Raw genomic sequence first — 18,338 nt, 5'->3', positions numbered from 1 at the left:
TGACATTATGCATATAGTAGAGAGTCTTATCTGTTAAATACAAAAAATCAGATTCAAACACCTATGGAAGATATAAGCTTTAGAGTGGCGATTTTATACTAATTGTTGACGTTCGCTGAGATGCCTCTCTACCCTACCCATAGGGAGACAATTTTTGTTGTTTGCGCGTGGCGCGAATTTACGAGTCTGACGACGAAGCTGACGACGAAGCTGACGACGAAGACGAAGCTGTTCTTTTGCCGACACTTCTGTCAAGTTTGTCTTTTCCTAAAAGGAATTACTTCTTATTCTCTGGTGAAAAAATGGCAACCGTCAATATGGCGTTTACCTTTCGTATCAAGATAATGTTTGATTGCCACTTTTCTTAGGGAGTGGAAAGCTTTGTGTCGCCACTGAATTAAGCTAATGAACAGAAAGAAGACTGAAGCTTCAAGACATGCCCTCAAGCTTGTTGGTAAGCTCATTTATATAGCCTTTTGAGGTTAAAATAAGCTTACTTCTATAAAGGCTTAGCTCAGCATAAATCTGTTCTGTCTTATTTTTCTCTACGATTTAAGCCCGGGGTATCCAATTGATGGAATCTATAATCAATGACAATCGATATCAATCGATACCAGTCGATATCAATTAATCGATTGATATTGATAATCGATGACCAATCGATGACGGAGATTCGTGTGGTTATCGATTGGTATCAATTATCAATACCAATCGCTAGATAAATTGGTATCAATTGGTATCAATTAATTGCAGATTGACGGAACAGGAATTGACGCATAAAAGACACAACTTTGTACGCAGTAATTATAAACACATTTCACTTAAATGCTAACAGGAGAACAACACAGAAATGTCTGCATGTAGTGGCCAAAGAGGATCCACAAGCTTGGACTGTAGGTGGCTGGGCTGTCCACTATGGTGCACAACTTTAAATGCGTTTCCCCGTTCTCCCCTCTTCTTGTTTGCAGTTAACACTTCACTAACGTTCACCCCAAAACGGCAAAGATGATAGCCTTTGACGATGCACCTTATATTCAGTAAAGCCTCTACCCAGATGTCTTGCATAGACATTATGACACGGAAAGGCAATGATGGGCAAGTGGGTAATTCGAGTACATGTGCAACGGGGTATATTCTTTTCGTTGAGAAGACTGGGTCGGAATTTGTTTTACCAGTTTCGTCCCCAGGGCTTCCTAAAAATGGCGGATAATTGGACAGGTAGCGTGCGTGATGTCTGTTCAAGGTTGCTGAGCCAATTGATAGCAATCAATGAATGGTTTTTGTGTGGCTATTGATTGGTCATCGATTGGCCGATACCAATCGATACCAATTAACTAATTTTATTGATTGATATTGATTGATTGATTGAATTTCTGATCATCGGTTTCCATCGATTGGATACCCCGGGTTTAAGCTAAGAAGTTTGATGCAGCAACTATTACTTTTCATAGACGATTCCATCGACTTGATTCTATAGTGCTAATCATTTTTAAAATTTATGTGGAACTGTCCTCGGGTAATAACTTGTATTGTCTGTGGGTTTTTGGAAAACACTTAGCTTTGCTCTTACGTGTAATAATAGGCACTTACAATTAGAATGTCGGGAATAAAGCATACATTGTTTGATTTGTGAACTGTTCAAGCCCCTTAATTAACCTCTTTTTGGCATTCATTGAGTCTCATTATCACCTCAAGCAGCGTCATGAAAATGTGCTCTTTTCTGGCGTTAACACATTTGTATCACCAAGCTTATTAGGGTGACTGTGGTATTATGCTTTATAAGTGGAAGTTGCAGTGTATATTTTGCATTTAACATTATCCAGTAATTTACATCTTCATGTGATTTTACAGTTTATCTATTCAGTTGATGTTGGAGCTTAGCAATGTCAGGTAAGATTCAGTTCTTAGAAAAATCTGCCGTGTTGTATTTCCATTTTCTACGGTCTACATTAATTAGTCATAGACCACGTATACAAATGATGTGAATCATAAAATGGTTGTGAATAACTTAAGTGGAACCCTACATCACAGTGGGAGGTGCGGTGGCCTCATGGTTAGTGAGCTTATCTCAGGATCGAGCGGTCTGGGTTTGAACCCTGGCTGGGGACATTGTGTTGTGTTCTTGGGCAAGACACTTTACTCTCACAGTGCCTCTCTCCACCCAGGTGTATAAATGGGTACCAGCGAATTTAATGCTGGGGGTAACCCTGTGATGGACTAGCATCCCATCCAGGGGGGAGTAGAAATACTCCTAGTCGCTTCATGCTACAGAAACTGGGATGAGCTCTGACCTGGTGGGCTACTTTAAGCTCGTATGCAGACGTTACCTACATCGTAGGCATATGGTTTCAAAACCAATTGTTGTACTTTTTGTGACATCATTTTTCAGATGTCTAGACCACAGAAAACCATGGTTGAAAATTAATGAGAAAATTAGGGGAAAATCAGTGTGAAATCTTCCCATTACAGTGATTTCATTGCATTTTGCAACCTTTTTCTGTTTGCTTTTTCTATATTTGTAGCTCCTGATAAGCCAGCACCTCCTGTTGTCGGGAAGGTTATGCCTAACAGTATTGAGTTGTACTGGAATCAGGAGTCTACTGAAGACACCTCAGGAGGGAGACTTCAATACTGTATCCAAGAGGAAGAAGAAGATGCTAGGAAAGGATTTGGAAATGTCTACAAGTGAGAATTTGTTATCAGTGATGTTGCAAACTTGAAGGTAGCTGTAAGTGGGATACTTATTGTTGATGCAGACTTCTGGATAAATTATTTTCACAAGAATACTTAGGTCTCGATCTTAGATCCAAATCTTTAGATTGTTTAATTTATGAACGTGGTCACTGACAAAACTATGTCATAAATATTTTTAAAGGACAACTTATATAGTGTAACAACAACAACAGCTGCAACAAATTAATTTTATTGGAACCCTACATTTTCTTCTAACAGTGCATTATGGTTCTAGTTCTCCAAGTACTTTGGCTTGTACAGTAGGCTGTGAATAGGGAATAGATGTCTTATTACCAGTAGTTGAATCAATATCAATTTGATATCTCCTTTAAGTGGTTTTGCCAAAAGCAATGTGTTTAAAGGCCTGGATGAAAACAAGACTTATCGATACCGCCTGCGCATCAGTAATGACCATGGACATAGCCCTTGGAGTCAAGTGATAACTGTTACTACTACAAGTATGTATATGGGTTATTGATCAGGCAAAGGTGAGCTCAACATGCATGGTTGAACATTCACCAGCAGGCCTTTCAGTAAGTTTTGACTCACTTGTAGCCTTGATCTTTACACCTGTAGCAAAATTGCTACTTTATGGTGAATTGTATCAACTACAGGCAAGTTTACTATTCAGGGCCCATCAAACATACTCAGTAGTAACTGGCGTTACAGGTTATGGCCCTTATTAACAGCCCTGGCCAGAATATTTGTTACCTTTTTATGGAGGCAAAATCCAATCATGTTGACTGAACAAGTTTGGTAATAAAGCTAATAGAGGTCTTTATAGTACATAATGATATGGTATATTGCATACATTTTCCTGTGGGATATACCTGTAGCTAGTCATCCCAAGTGGGTAAGATAACCCTATCTGCCCTGTCATCTAGCCAATCACGTTGCTGAATTTGGCTTATCTTGCATGCTAGCAGAGCTACTGTAGCCATGTAATAAGGTAAAATACTGCATGAAGTGGTGAACACTGAGTAGTAGCTACAGGTCAGTCTGTGGAGCTGCAGTTCATTAAAAGCATTTCCTTGGAACTTGACCTTGATATAAGGGAGTTAAACTGATAATTGCTTGAATTAGAACTTTGTACTAATAAACAGAGCAAATATTTATTGCTAAATTCTCCATTAACTTAGAAATCCCATTATGTGGTTATGATCTTCACCGTGCTGTGCTTAATTGGGAAGTAGAAAAGGTGCAAGCAATTCTCGAAGAAAGGTTGGTCAAAGATGTATGCTTACTAACCAACAATGTACATAAATCTGCCAACTTTCAACAGTATTACTGTCTATTTCAGTATTATAACTACGTTTTTCATATTCACAGTGTTGAAAACTTAGTTGATTCTCCAGATGCATTTGGAATGTCTCCTCTAATGGTCGCAGCACAAAAGGGTTACACAAGGTTGGTACAAACAGGTGTTTATGTCAGAAATTTTAAGTTCATATTTTTTTAAACTGTGGCAGAGGAGGTAGAAAGATACCACACGCGCTGAAGTGATCATCATATAATGCATTTGTTGAGAAAACTGCTGCATTGTAAATTAATTCCTATCTGATTCTTAGCCAACTACACACATGTAATAGTTAGTTAGTAAAAGTTGCTATTAATAGTGATCTGTTGTTTTTAAGTAAATCTCAGTTCCTTAGCCAAGTGTACAATCAAGTGACTTAATATTTCTTTTAGCATTGTATCACTTTTGATTGAACACAATGCTGATGTCAACTACTCCAATGCAAGCGGGAAAAACAGGTGATTATTCATTAGTAGCCATCTATCGTTTTAGCTATCTTGCAACCGAGCGTAATATTAATAATTACTCCTTTTATTTATGATTGCTACATTTGGATTTTACATGTAATACATGGAGTGTTAATTTTGATAATTTATCTGATCAACATCATCACTAACTGAAAGAGAACTTTTGAAAATCTGCTTGTAATGGTTCACACAAAAACAAAGACTTTGCAGGGTTTTATTAAGGTTTTCAGAATTAGGGCAGCTGGTTTTCACAGGCAGGAAAAACTATTTGAACTGAACTTCTTCATAAGAAAAACTTTACTCTAGATGCCCAAAGCAGCTGGGCAAAATCGTTCTCACAGCCGGTCAATTTGCCCCTGTGACTTTGGAGCTGCTAAGGCCAGAAGAGTCTTGTTAATGTGCTCAAGCCAGCTTAGTGTTTTCTTAGTCATATCCCTGTGTGATACAGTCACCTTACTGTTTCGTTTTGTAGCATGATGATGGCCTGCTTTGGTGGTCATTTAAAAGTAGCTCATCAGCTGTTTGAACATGGAGCATCTGTAGACACCCGGGACAAGGGTGGATCTTGTTGTATTCACTGGGCAGTGGATGGTGGAAAAACAGGCTGTATACAGTGGCTATTGGACAATGGAATTAATGTATGATCACTTTATTATTGAAAGGGTCATAAGACACTACATTTTACCATCAAATTACATTTTTTGTCGGACTGTCCATTCATTTCTTGATACCAATATTTCTCCTGGGTGGAATGAGGGATTTTGATAATGGAGCTGAGCTAGCCAGTGCTCAAACACCGTCATAGCTCTCCCTCAATAATATAGAAAATGACACACTGATCACTGTCAGTGCTCCAACCAAGACCTGCAAGACCATGCCACTGGTTGCTAACTATTTGGCTTCCTACCACAACTCCCACTCATTTTGATAATTTTATTTTTTACCAACAGGTTGATGTTGAAGATGATTCTGGTTGCTCTCCACTAATAAGACTTGGTATGAAGTTCCATTAACACTGCAATTAAACACTTTATTTCTCTTGTTGGATTGTTGAAATGCAGCATGCATAAAAAAATCTAGTTATCTGCATGCATTGCATGCCTATTATGCTTGCCCTTTGAACACATTGCAGACCTCCATGATCACATGTTTTTGCTTGTCTAATTATTTACATTTTTGTCACTATAGGCCCTTTGCGCGATCTGGTCACATGGTATGGAATTAATTATGCTGGGATGCAAGTTCCACAGTGGGAACTTCCAAAACAAATGAACTCGTACCAGTCCAGCCCGAGTTTCCTTTGTTTTGAAAGTCTCACTCTGTAACTTGCGTCCCAGCATAATTTATTCCGTGGCACATACATACAAACATACATCCTTTATTATCTTTCCCCATGGGGGCTTTTTGAAGACAATATGGTACAATACTACAATTAAGTACTAATATACTAAAATTAATAATATTACATTCTAATTTAGATAATCACAAATTTGAAAACTCTACAATTAATTTACGTTTCAATGCTTTTTTAAAAATTGAAATAGTTCTACTGAGTTTTAAAGTAAGGTCCAATGAGTTCCGGATTGTAGTTGTCCTATAATAAAATGTTCTTTGGCCAGTGGCAGTTCTGAATAGAGGAATGTTTAATTGTTGGGAGCTCCTAGTGGTACGGGTGCTTATATCTGCACGTTTGATAAAAATAGAGGTCAAATAGTCGGGAGCACAGCCCGTCATGCACTTGAAGGCTAAAGTGGTGCTCCGATAGTAAAGCTGACTTGATACTGGCAGCCATTCTAATTCTTTTAGTATGGGCTTGACGTGATCGAATTTCCGTGCACCACTTACAATTCTACATCCGAAGTTCTGTACAGATTGCAGTTTATCAATGTTACAGTTGGAGGAGTTTGCCCACACGTTTGAGCAATAAAACAGTTTACGAAAAACTAGGGCATTAATAACTGTGATAAGAGTTCCTCCATCAAAAGCATGTTTAACTTGATTAATTGGTACCATGTGACCGGATTGTGCAAAGGGCCTATTAACCACATATCTAACCACATATTTTGCTACAGTTTGTTTTTCTGGTATAGTGGCATTATACAATTTTATTTTTGTTTCTCCTTTTAGCTTCTATGAATGGCAGTGTGGACGTGGCCAGAATTTTGGTTGAAAATGGAGCAGATGTGAACAAAGTGGACAAATTCAGAAAGTCTTCACTGATGGTGAGATTTAATTTATTGGCAAATAAAGATACCTTAATGATTTTTGAGTAACAGAAAGAGTATTTTGGGGGTCTTAATGTGGAGGAAGGGGGCTGTAAGGAATTTAAGGAGTTTTTGTTATAAAAGAACTAGTCCATATATATTTCCAAAATGGCCATGCTAATGTGGGCAATGGGGATGTCTGTTATGCCACTTGGCAGTTCTGAGGATGGAAACTGCATTCACAGTCAATTTTTAATTTGGTAACATCATGATGTGATTTCACTGGATTCTAGTTCAGTTGACTGTATCAATGGAGTAACACTTATTTAGTTATCCTATTGCCTCTGGAAATATTTTAGGCAGCTGCTGTTAATGGTAATCTCGCCTTGGTTGAGCTTCTTGTGGAAAATGGTGCAAATTTACATGCTGAAAATGAGGTATGTAATTTATTCATTGGTGTCAACTATAACTGATGAATTTTTCCTCCACCGTTTTTAGTGGAAGTAACAGTTACATGTACAGTATGTAAAAATGACAGGCACTGTTTCTTTTCTACTTTAAGGTTGATTTTCTTGGAGCCTGGGAGTTTCATGTTTTCTACAAATTTGGTTTGGTTTTCTCGTGCAGCCATTCACATATCAAGAAAAATAAAAATAGAAAATTTCCAAAACCAAGTTCCAAGCTTGTATTAATATTACATTAAGCAAACGTCAACAGGTTAAAAGTGGTTTGTATACCATAGCAGCGTTATTATGAATGTTGTTTTTGTTGTCAGTTATTTTCAAATTTCTGTCTTTCTTTTGAACGTTTCAGTATGGGAAGACAGCCGTTGATTTTGCCAAGTCCTTTGGAAGAAAGGTATGCCGGTGTAACAAGTGAAGACCTCATAAAACAGCATTTTTGGCCATTATTTAAATCTGCAACCTTTTACATCCAGATTCTGTCATTCTAACCGTGCGCTCTCTTTCTCTTTCCGTGTTGTTACAGGAAGTCGCCGCTTACCTCACATCACTGATGCAAGGAAGTTCTGCAGATGTTGAAGGTGAAAAAGACCCGACTGAACCAGAGGATGTAGAGCTGTCTGACAGCTGATATCAAGAATGCTTCTTTGAAAAAGTGAATACGTGCAGCCGATGCCGTTTGGTGCCACAGATGTTTTTGAAAGCAAAATGTTTGGCTTGATTCTTTGTTACTTTAACGCTACATTCGTTACAACTGTCAGCTCAAAGCCGAGCGATTTAGCCAATCAGAGTGAACACTTAGGTAAAGAGCCAATCAGGCACAGTCGCACACTTGACTTTCCCCGTGCTTTACACAGATTGACAAGTTCTGTTTCGGTTCTGATTGGCTCACTACGTTATTTGTTGCCACACGTTTGTCTCTGGAGATCTGAAGAGTACTTCATTTATGTCTCGATGTTAAAAGATATTTGTAAATATGCGAGGAAAAAACTATAGAATAATAGTTTTCTCCAATGAACAAGTAAAGATTGAGAGCGATTAAAAACGAAAAAAACTTTCACATACGTAGGTGAAACATCCCGAGTCGAGAGAGGAAAAGAACATATGTTTTACCCGGTGTACACGCATTCAAGTTAATTCATGCAACTTGGCCTTTCCTTGCTTCGACGTGTAGCGTACATTGCCTCCAGCCCGCTTTGGACGATTCTCAAGTTCACAGTCAGTGATGTTCGGTGTCCTCGGACATAGCGTTCGCTTATTCCATTTTCCTATCCCCTTTGAAAACAAATTCAGCCAAGGAGTCCGCCGTACTCCAATTTGTTCCTTGTACTGCTGCTGCTACTATTGCTTAGTTTCCGCGCGTTATGAAGGTTACTTACACCTTTCTTTACGGTACGCTAGACGCTAATTTTGTTCAAACATGATGAAATGTTTTCTTCTTTTTTTTTTACTCTTTTTTAGATATATTAAATTACCAAACAAAGTTCTTTTATTTGCGTCTTCCAGCGTATAAAACTGATTGCTAGTTTGAAAGCTAAAGAGAAAGAAATAAGTGAAAAAAATAATATAAATAACTAACAATTCAATCGGTAAAAAGATAATAATCTCGGACTGTCCACTCACATTTCTCACATTTCTCACATTTCCTCCATATATATTCGGGAAGTTGCAATTTCCTACTTAACAAATTTTTGAATATTTACTGCTGCTAGAATCCTCAGCTGGCGAAACGAGAGCCAAATCGGTGAAATCATAACTCATTTCTGAAAACGTGACTTTTCTAACACCCAAATACAAATTGGTGATGTCGGAGTTTAATTTATATTTGAATTAAAAAATGGAACGATTCCAAGTCATGAAAAACAAACTGACAGGCGTTAGCTCCTGCATTTCTTGGAACTGTCAACTATTTGAGTTCCGCAAGTAGAATGGGATGATGCAAGTTACTGAAGTGGCTGTGATGTAATATGACTCACATAAAAATCCAGAGTTTCTGACCAATTTATAGTTTCGGTGACCCTTCTGTGGCTTCATGAATGCAGGTTGCCGCTCTCTTTTTTGTGTTTAATTTCAGCGAGCCTTACAAGATTTCTATATAGCGCATAAAAAGGCGCATCCCAAATCCTGCACCGTTTAGCTCACCCCCCTTTCTGGGCCCCCCCACCCTCCACCCACCCCTGCTTTGGAACGATGCCCTGGGGAGTAGGACTTAGAGGTGAACTTCATACCTTGCATCATCTCGCTCAAATAGTTGACGGTTTTAAAAACCCTTCCATCATCTCGCTCAAATAGTTGACAGTTCCAAGAAATACGGGAACACCTCTCTGTTTGTTGTTCATGACTTGGAATTATTCCCACTTCTAATTCAAATAAAACTCGCGGGCGTCACGAGTTTGTATTTGGGTATCAAAAAAGTCATGTTTTTTAAAACGACTGTTATGACTGGTTCGCTTTTCACGAAGATTTGACTTTTCTTAATCCTGCCGGCTCAGTAACTCTCAGTTGCGATATTTCTCCCAACAGCAGTAAATATTCAAACACAGCTTGTTCAACAGGAAATAGGTAACAGCAACGTACATCCCGAGATTTAATTTCTGGGAATAACCTTGGAATTTTATCACCTGCAAAACCCAACTAAACCTTTAAAAAATCTGAAATAGGAAAAAAAGAGACAGAGAAATGAGACTTCGCGCTTGAACAAATTAAGCGAGTACCAAGAAAGGCTTATTTTTAGCAAAAAAAGTTCCGCATTCGCTGAAGCAAGACGATGACGTAATATGGTCACGATATGACAACTTCGGTCGCCACAAGTTTTAACCATTTTTCTTTGGATCTTATTTAGCCAGATCGCTCTTCGGCATTCAGTGCAAAGAGGGAAGTATTCAACTCGAGTTTGTGTTTCCGTTTAACCATATTATTGCTATTTCTTAGAGTATTGGCCTTGTACTTTCGGCCATCAACGTGGTTTCCAGTGGTTTCCAACTTCGTCGCGCTTTCGTTCTGCTCGATAAAACGTAAATTGTGATTGGTTCACGTTCTATATTCCTGCGCCTAATTGGATAAAACTGGTCACATGGCTTACTCAGCCTAACATTGTGAATCTATTATGGCGGGTGCAGTTTAACAAAAGTGTGCACAGTTTTGGTATTACGAAACGCTCAAATCTACGTCGTATTTTACGTTCTTAAAACAATTACAAGACTGGAGTCGATTACTTTACCCATCGCTATGGACGACTCGGAATACGAGAGCCTGCCAACGGAGAAAGTTACAGTTCATCTTGCAGCAGGCGCGTTAGCTGGAGTGATGGAACATTGTGTAATGTATCCTGTGGATTGTGTTAAGGTACGATCAATTCGTTTTACGGGCTTCTTGTTAGAATTTAATAACTCTACTGTATAAAAGTTCCTCTGTAGACTTTCACATGGTGAATGGTTTCTTTTTGGTGGGCTAAAATAAAAATATCTCAACTGTCTGGTTGTGTTGGCTGGTCGCTGAGAGCGTTTCCTTGTGAAATTTGATATTAGGTCATTCCTCTCTATTTTGCTGTGCTTCTGTGAATAATAATGGTTTGTAGCTTTTAATCAGGACTTTTTGTAAGAATGTTGTACATATGATAACCAGCTATGATCTTTTAACTATTTTACAATGTGATCCCTACAATGTTTGTTTTCCGACGTAATTTTCGTAGCTCACACGTTGTCGATGTTCTGTCAGCAATATTGGAATCGTTCGCGTAAATAAGCTTGAGTGAAGACTGTCCAATGATTGCTTGCCACCCATGAGCTTAAATATAATATCAAAAGTATTTATAATTATCGAGAGTCGGAAATAAATGTGGTTTTCGTCTCCGAAAATTACAGATTTATGGAACTGTTTAAAATATTTTTTGAATAACTTGTTGGCTTCTGAGAAGATATTGTACATTGTTGTACATTGTTGTCCACTCACTCTGCAGTCAAATGAAAACAAAATAATTTCTAACTTAGTACAAGTAAGAAAACACCATTCGTATCGGAAGGGCCATCTCGTTTATTGATCAGACATAAACAGCAAATATGTTTTTGGCCTTAGGATAGTTATTAATGCAGCAAATGTACTAAAGAAAAAAACACGGAAATTTTTACTAAAACAAAATTTCCACAAGTGATCAAAAGCAGAGATGCCATCAAGTGGCAATTCCCAAAGGACAAACTCCTTAAATATCAACTTCTTAGCATAATTATGTAACCTGCATACCAAAAAATCTACATACCAGCACACAACTATCTTACAATAACAACTTGAAAAGTTATATTTAGGGGTCCATGAGTCAGGAGAATACTTTCCAAATGTCATTTAAATGTAATTGTTAATCAGTAGAAGGTCATATGCAATCTCAAACCTCACAGCAGGCACTAAAAGACATTTAACAAGGCATCTGCACACAATGTTATATTTTGCTTAGCTATAGACTAGACAGGCAGTGTCACCAATTTGCACCTCAGTGAACCTGAAGAATAGCCAAATTGTGTCATGTCATGTTTTGTAAAGTGTTCCAGCTCATATAATTAAGGTGACCCTGTGTGATGTAAATTTTTCCTAAGTCTTGGTGGTATCAGGTTACTGGGGAAAGCTGTTGGATATTGGAAAAATATAAATCATAACTAAGTAACAACTCAGAAATAAATCAGATTTATAAATATCTTTTAAACATAGGAAATTAAGCTTTGTTTTGTTTTGTCAATATGGTGATTACCGTCTTGCTCATCTAAATGTTATCACTGTAAAGTTTTGAAAGTAATGACCACACAAATAAGCAACCCTCCTACTAAGACATGAGTGGAAATGAGCTTTGATGTTAGGTTATTGTAACTAAGAGTTTGGTCAGGTTGAATGTCATTGTTTGAAATGAATTTTGGGTGAAAATGATTTTGAACTACAAGTAGATTGATTTGCATTTTTCTTTGTTTAGGGATTATGGTATTAAAGTGGAATGTGTAGTTCCAGAAAATATCCATACCTCCCCCATGGAAGGGATTTTTTTCAAGACCTCCCACCCCTCTGGAAATTCTAATTAAACTTAATACATTTCTTTAATTTTGGGGTCTTAGAGAACCCCCACCCCCCAGGAAATTCCAATCCCTTCTGTGGGGGGAGTATGGATATTTTCTGGTACTGCACAACAAAGGAAACTACTAATCAAACCTGTCCAGTTTAATGTACATGTTGTTTTTGAGGAAAAATAATGATTTGTTTTTCCCTGGTATTTTTTTTGCAGACAAGAATGCAGAGCTTGTGTCCACATCCAAATGCTGTCTACAGAAATATTTATCATGCAATCACAAGTATGGTGACAAAAGAAGGTGTTTTAGCCCCTCTCAGAGGAATGACTGTGGTGGCGATAGGAGCAGGCCCGGCTCATGCATTATACTTCAGCACATATGAAGCGACAAAAAAGTTTATTAATGGAAACCAAACAAAGTATAACCCTATTTCACATGGTAGGTGTTCAGTGATCTTATCATTATGGCCATGCTTATGCATTGTAAATTTGAGAAGAGGTTAGAGGTGATCTTCACTTTTTCTCCAAATTCCCATGTTAGTAATAAAACAATGTCTTGCATGTAAATCCTTTGGTGATGTTCAAAATCATGTGCAAATTGTTTTTGTCAGAGAAATCGAACCACAATGTATGTTTACTGTTGACAGTGTTTTTGATAGTGTTTCTACAAGATCCCTGGCATTTAGCCCGATGTTTAAGGCATCACATTGAATTAGTTAGTAAACAACATACACACATGTAAACATAAAACCTTTATTTTGACACGATAAGAGTTAAAGCTACAAAGCTTGTGGGGTTGTGTATACTACTAATTGAAATATATAACAGCTGTGCAGTGTTACATTATAAAACACCGTACTGGTTCCTTCTCAGCATGTTTATTTTTTGCAGATTTGAGATTCAGTAGCTTTTTTACAATGTGCATGTTAATCACTATCAAATCCTTCTCACCAAAGAGTCCTGGAGTCAATTCTTAATTCACGACAGTATTATAACATGTAAATGTTAATTCAATAGACATGTACTGTACCAATAGAAACCCCTCAGTGAAAGCTGCATGTCTTAGAGGTTACTCTCCAACGTCAAGCAGGCGTTGGGTATTTTGCAGAACAGTTGTACTTTTCTTTGAGTTGCAGCACCAGATGTCATTTAAGAAGACACTGCAGTAATGGTTTGATTGCATGTACAGTTGAACCCTGCTTTATAGACACATGATTAATACAGACAACTCATTATCATGGATGGTAGTCCCCACCTCTCTCGAGGCAGACACTTTGTTGTGCTTTCAGTGTCCATGTAAATGGGGCTCAACTGTAGTTTGTTGTGCTTTTATACTATTTGGGGACGTTACAAAGTGGTTCAGCATTATTTTTATTTCTCGGGAAAATGTGTTTTTCCAGAAAGGAGGCACTCTTTGCTAAAATATAGTAAATAAATTTCCTGTTATCCAAATTTAGTGTTACATGTACCTTTCATTACTGCTTCAACATATTTTTAAACTTGATAGGGTTTAGGTATTGTTTTTATGCTGTATGTATATATACTGTTACCTCCTTCTCTATGAAAAGATTTTTAACTGTAACCTCAATAAATGTACTCACATGTATATTTAAGGTTACAGTATACCTTCGGGTCGGCAATTTTCTTCAAATTTGGATTTTTGGGTCAAAATAGTGGTCGAAGAATAATCTCTAATTTCTGAAAAAAAAATTTGAAAAAGGCTAAATATTGGCGGAGAAATGGCAGTTTTACGTTTTCACCGGAAGTAAAAGTTTACCTCTTGATTGACAGCCCTATGGCGCGTATGCAATCAACCGAGACGATTTTCGCGGGAATAACATGTATGGATGTCACAAATTGACTACTCAGTTGATCAGCATTGTTGTTCTGACTACCCAGCATTTTTGGTATTAGGCGTGTCTCTATCAAGTTATAAGTAAACATAGGCCACGTTTAAACCATGGACCAGTTCGAAAAAGCGAAAACAGCGAAGAACGAATGAAAATACATCAATGAGTGAAGAAGCGAAAGTTCGCCACGTGGAGAAGCTATAGTTATCGTATAAGGCGGGCAAATATTTGTGGTAAGAGAAAAGAAAGGTTCTGTAAAAATTTCGGAACTTGACGGCAATAACAGGGATCCTGACAGAGACTCTTCTGATGAGTCCGATATCGATGAATCGTCGGACTCATTGAGACCATTTGAAATATTATTCATGCACAGTTGCCCACACACAGTTGCTCTCCGCGCTTTCTTTTGTTTGTTTCCTTTGCTCAGCCACTCTAGCGTTTGTATCCTTTTTAGTCTTCCCCATTTTGCCAAACCAGCTTCAAGAAAAACCGAGCTACAGAAAAATCCTCTCTCTGCTTTCGGTTCCTTGAGCGCATTGCGAAACACAAGAGTTTTTTAGAAATTCGCGCGTAAATTTCACCAGGAGGTTAATGGCAGTAAACTTTCCCTGCACTGATTGGCTTAGTTACCTGAGAACCCAGTTGAAGGCGTTTGTGGGCGGAGTTTGTTTGCGAAGCAGAAAATTTTTCTTAGCGCTGTTTTCTCGAATAAATTTTTTCACTTGAAGCAGACACTTTAAAGAGTTACAACTCAAAGGGAATTTGTTCAATTGCTCTTAAATTTGGACAGTGGCTAGTTTAACATATAAACTACAAAAGCGTGTCTGGGAATTGTTAATTTCGAAATACTTTTTCTTCGAGAGCGATTTTTGTACGATCACTCCACATTTTTTAAATTCTATTTCGAAAATGTTCTGTAACTTTTTACTGCAATTGAATATGCCAAAACGCAGACACGTTTTTTAAGCGCTTTGGGCCCTGAAACCGAGGAAAAAATTAAATTGGCGTAAAACAAAATTCGCTTTGACTTGTAGCTTTCGAAAGGTGATTCGGGCACTCGCATTTTGTGGTTGTGAAATTTCAACAATTCATTTTCTTTCAAAATTGGTATAGTTTGATAGCCAGCTCCATAAGCTTTAATTTGATATACGGGTTTAGGTATCTACAGCTTAAACTGCACGCGCTACATCGCCTGCGCGCGAGACACCCCTGAAGGTATGCTGTAACCTTAATGGCTCGCTCTGGTTTGAGGTCAAATGTTTTAATGGCTAATGTTTGAGTACGTGTAGTTACTGATGTAGGCAAAAGCACATTTGTCCACAGTCATTAACTGTTTCTGTATTTTTACCTTCATCCATTAGGTCTTGCTGGTGTTTGCGCTACAGTCTTCCATGATGGTGCAATGAATCCAATAGAAGGTGTATCTAGCAACTAAATAGTTTATTTATACATAGTACTCACTTTATGCTTCAAAAATCCTGGACATATTGCTGGTACAGGGCTCGAAATTGCAACTCACTGGTCGCCAATGCGACCAAAAATTGAGCACTGGCGACTAAATTTTCAGAACTGGTCGCCAACTGGCGACTCGCGATTTGTACGATAAGTAAAGATGACCACAACACAACTTTTGTTTTTAAATCTTTAGATAGGGAAATTATTCAGATCTGGTAGCTAGCAGACAATTCACCTTTCCATCCCCACTAAAATAATGTCTGAATATTACAAGAAAATCGTAAAAATTACTTCGACACGTCGAAACTGCGTTTACCAAGCGCCATATTGTTTCAGCGGCCTCTTCCAAAACTGGGATCGCGAGCACACTGCAACACCGTGTGCTTTTCAGTTGACGCGAGAACAATGGCGGCAGATGTGATCAGTTGTGTAGGAGCCTAGACCAAGCACAGTGTTGTTTATCAGCGGCGAAAGGCGACGAAAATAAAGAACTGCGTTTTGAAGAAATACGAAAGGACCCGTGTTTGTGTCATTACGAAAACCACGGACGTAAAAGTTTTTGTGCTTCGCTCCATTTAAAATAACTTAGAAGAAAACCATCACCTGCGAACCAGAAACATCAGGGAACTTAACCACGCACATTTTTGAGACATGGACGGTAACCGGAAGTGAGCTTTTTTCACTTTAAACTTGTCCTCACACAACCATATTCACATTGCTAAGTATCTTTTCTTCATTAGAGATGAGTAGTATAAAAATCTGGGGGACAATACAGTCCAAGCATGCGAAATCTTCTCTTCTGGTTGCTGTCCGTGTCTCAAAAACGCGCGTGCTTAAGCTCCCTATAATCTGAAAACAACGGTATCTTTATAACAGTTTATAAGTCCTACTCGTGCTGTTTTCAAAAGTTTTAGCTCTTCATTTGTGACTTTCTTGCATGCAAAGTAACGTACAAAATCATGTTAGTGTTCTCATGTGAGTTATATATAAAATAAGTTGGCAACCAAAATTTACGATCTGGCGACCAAATTTTTCCCGTTAGTCGCCAGCTGGCTCCCGAATGAAAAAGTTAATTTCGAGCCCTGTGGTACTGGATAAATTTGTCAAAATGCTAATTTTGTGTTATTTCACTTTCATGGTGTCTAACCAGTGGTCAAGCAAAGAATGCAGATATATGGCAGCCCTTATCGTGGAGTACTTCATTGTGTCAGGACTATATTTCGAGAGGAAGGAATCCGAGCTTTCTACCGCAGTTATACTACTCAACTCTCCATGAACATACCGTTTCAGTGCTTGCACTTCACTGTGTATGAATATGCGCGAGAAAAACTTAATCCCTCGCATGGATACGATCCAAAGACTCATGTGCTAGCAGGCGCTTCTGCTGGAGCAGTAGCCGCTGCTCTGACAACGCCACTGGATGTGGCAAAGACATTACTTAACACCCAAGAGAGGAGTGCTGTGGGTATTCTTGTTAGACCAGAGGGACATGCTGTCTATGTGAGCGGTATGCTCACAGCATTCCGCTCCATCTACAAACTACGGGGCTTCTCTGGCTATTTCCAAGGACTTCAAGCTAGAGTGCTTTATCAGATGCCATCTTGTGCCATCTGCTGGTCAGTCTATGAGTTTTTCAAACATTTCATGCACTTGACAGAGACAGAACTCTCAGCAATTTAAACAGAGAAAGAGAACTCTTGGCTGCGAAGCATAATGCCAGGTTCATCTTCAACAGAAATGAACATCTGCAATACAAGGAAGCCATTTGAAGTGTTGCTTCGAGGTTAGTCCGTGGAATGTCGCAGTAGATTAGAAACAAGGAGAATTCTTGGTCGCAGAGTGCTCTGCCATTTTTCGAATCTTCTGACGAAGCCACAGCAGTATTGAAGTTACATGTACAAGACATCCAAGCAGGGAGAATGGAATTTCGGCTTCAGTGGTCATATGCCAGTTCCATTGTTCTACTGCTGTGGTTTGAAAATGTAGATGGAAGTCAAACAAGGTGGGAGAGAGGAATTTCGGCTGCAGAGTTTACAGACCAGTTCCTGTGTTCCTGTTAGTTTAATTGATAGCCTCGTGATGTTAAATTGTGCATTGCAGCATTATCACAATGTTTCTTTAGAATATGGTTTAAAGGAATACATGTTGTAGGTAGTTAAAATATTAATGCTGGATGATTGTTTCACTCTGCATTTGAAGGCTATGGACAGTGTCTTCAATCTAGAGTAATGATCTGAACCTAGAAGGAGTCTGTGACAGAGTCTGATCATTGTTACTAGATTGTTACAAAAGCAATACATGTCTTAGAAGCTGCAATTTTATGCCAGAGTTTCACACGGAGAGTATGTCTGTGTGTTTGTTTGCCATGACAAATCAAAGATAATGGTGATGGACAATGTAATCAGTATTGTTTAAATTTAATTTTGGGGTGGCTGCTCTTTGAAGAAGAAAATGCTGTTACAGTGTTTATCCATTTCTTCTTCTCTTTTGAGGCACAGATCCTTTCGCAGAGTCGATGAAAGGACAGGACTAAAGACATTCTCTGCTAGGTTTCTGTGCCTTCTGTGGGCTACAAGCCCTTTTACCAGTTTAACCATTTAACTGGTTAATGACTTGTTGTAGTGTAGAATAATTATTACGGATCTTTCCAGCCATAAGATGTTAACAGACAGTATAATGGCAAGATCAATTGTGGAGGGCTTTGCCAGTTGAGCTCTGAAGAATATAGTTTCAAAAGATTGCATCCCTGCATAATTTGTGAAATAAAACTACCATAATTGATTGGAAGCTGTGCTCTGGTTTATAGGGTGTTGCTTGTTCTTATCTT

General features: G+C 38.4%; 2 protein-coding genes across 3 annotated transcripts; both read left to right on the top strand.

Moving 5' to 3' along the window:
• Positions 1 to 87: 87 nt before the first annotated feature.
• On the top strand, positions 88 to 9,829 carry LOC145476324 (fibronectin type 3 and ankyrin repeat domains 1 protein-like). Of its 2 annotated transcripts, XM_081455368.1 has the most exons (13): positions 88 to 454; positions 1,852 to 1,890; positions 2,523 to 2,685; positions 3,067 to 3,191; positions 3,873 to 3,954; positions 4,063 to 4,140; positions 4,423 to 4,488; positions 4,970 to 5,135; positions 5,448 to 5,493; positions 6,625 to 6,719; positions 7,061 to 7,138; positions 7,515 to 7,559; positions 7,689 to 8,970. In XM_081455368.1, the coding sequence occupies exons 2-13, from the start codon at positions 1,884 to 1,886 to the stop codon at positions 7,791 to 7,793; spliced, it is 1,056 nt and encodes a 351-aa protein (XP_081311494.1). In that variant the 5' UTR covers positions 88 to 454; positions 1,852 to 1,883; the 3' UTR covers positions 7,794 to 8,970. The 2 variants fall into 2 exon arrangements, with proteins under 2 accessions (XP_081311494.1, XP_081311495.1); XM_081455369.1 differs by lacking the exon at positions 88 to 454 and having other exon boundaries at positions 1,788 to 1,890; positions 7,689 to 9,829.
• Positions 9,830 to 10,277: 448 nt separating this feature from the next.
• On the top strand, positions 10,278 to 18,298 carry LOC145476392 (mitoferrin-2-like). Its single transcript, XM_081455373.1, has 4 exons — positions 10,278 to 10,507; positions 12,423 to 12,645; positions 15,418 to 15,474; positions 16,662 to 18,298. The coding sequence occupies exons 1-4, from the start codon at positions 10,391 to 10,393 to the stop codon at positions 17,189 to 17,191; spliced, it is 927 nt and encodes a 308-aa protein (XP_081311499.1). The 5' UTR covers positions 10,278 to 10,390; the 3' UTR covers positions 17,192 to 18,298.
• Positions 18,299 to 18,338: the final 40 nt, after the last annotated feature.

The sequence above is a fragment of the Orbicella franksi genome, chromosome 2 (genome assembly GCF_964199315.1).
Source record: "Orbicella franksi chromosome 2, jaOrbFran1.1, whole genome shotgun sequence".
NCBI lineage: Eukaryota > Metazoa > Cnidaria > Anthozoa > Scleractinia > Merulinidae > Orbicella > Orbicella franksi.
Note: the sequence above shows the minus strand (reverse complement) of the source record. Positions and strands in the feature narration are given on the sequence as shown.

Coding starts and splice junctions, on each gene's coding strand:
- LOC145476324 (XM_081455369.1), top strand. Junction 4,141..4,422: donor GCACAAAAGGGTTACACAAG/GTTGGTACAAAC, acceptor TATTTCTTTTAG/CATTGTATCACTTTTGATTG. Junction 5,136..5,447: donor TATTGGACAATGGAATTAAT/GTATGATCACTT, acceptor TTTTACCAACAG/GTTGATGTTGAAGATGATTC.
- LOC145476392 (XM_081455373.1), top strand. CDS start 10,391: ATGGACGACTCGGAATACGAGAGCCTGCCAACGGAGAAAGTTACAGTT. Junction 10,508..12,422: donor ATCCTGTGGATTGTGTTAAG/GTACGATCAATT, acceptor TTTTTTTTGCAG/ACAAGAATGCAGAGCTTGTG. Junction 15,475..16,661: donor TGCAATGAATCCAATAGAAG/GTGTATCTAGCA, acceptor GTGTCTAACCAG/TGGTCAAGCAAAGAATGCAG.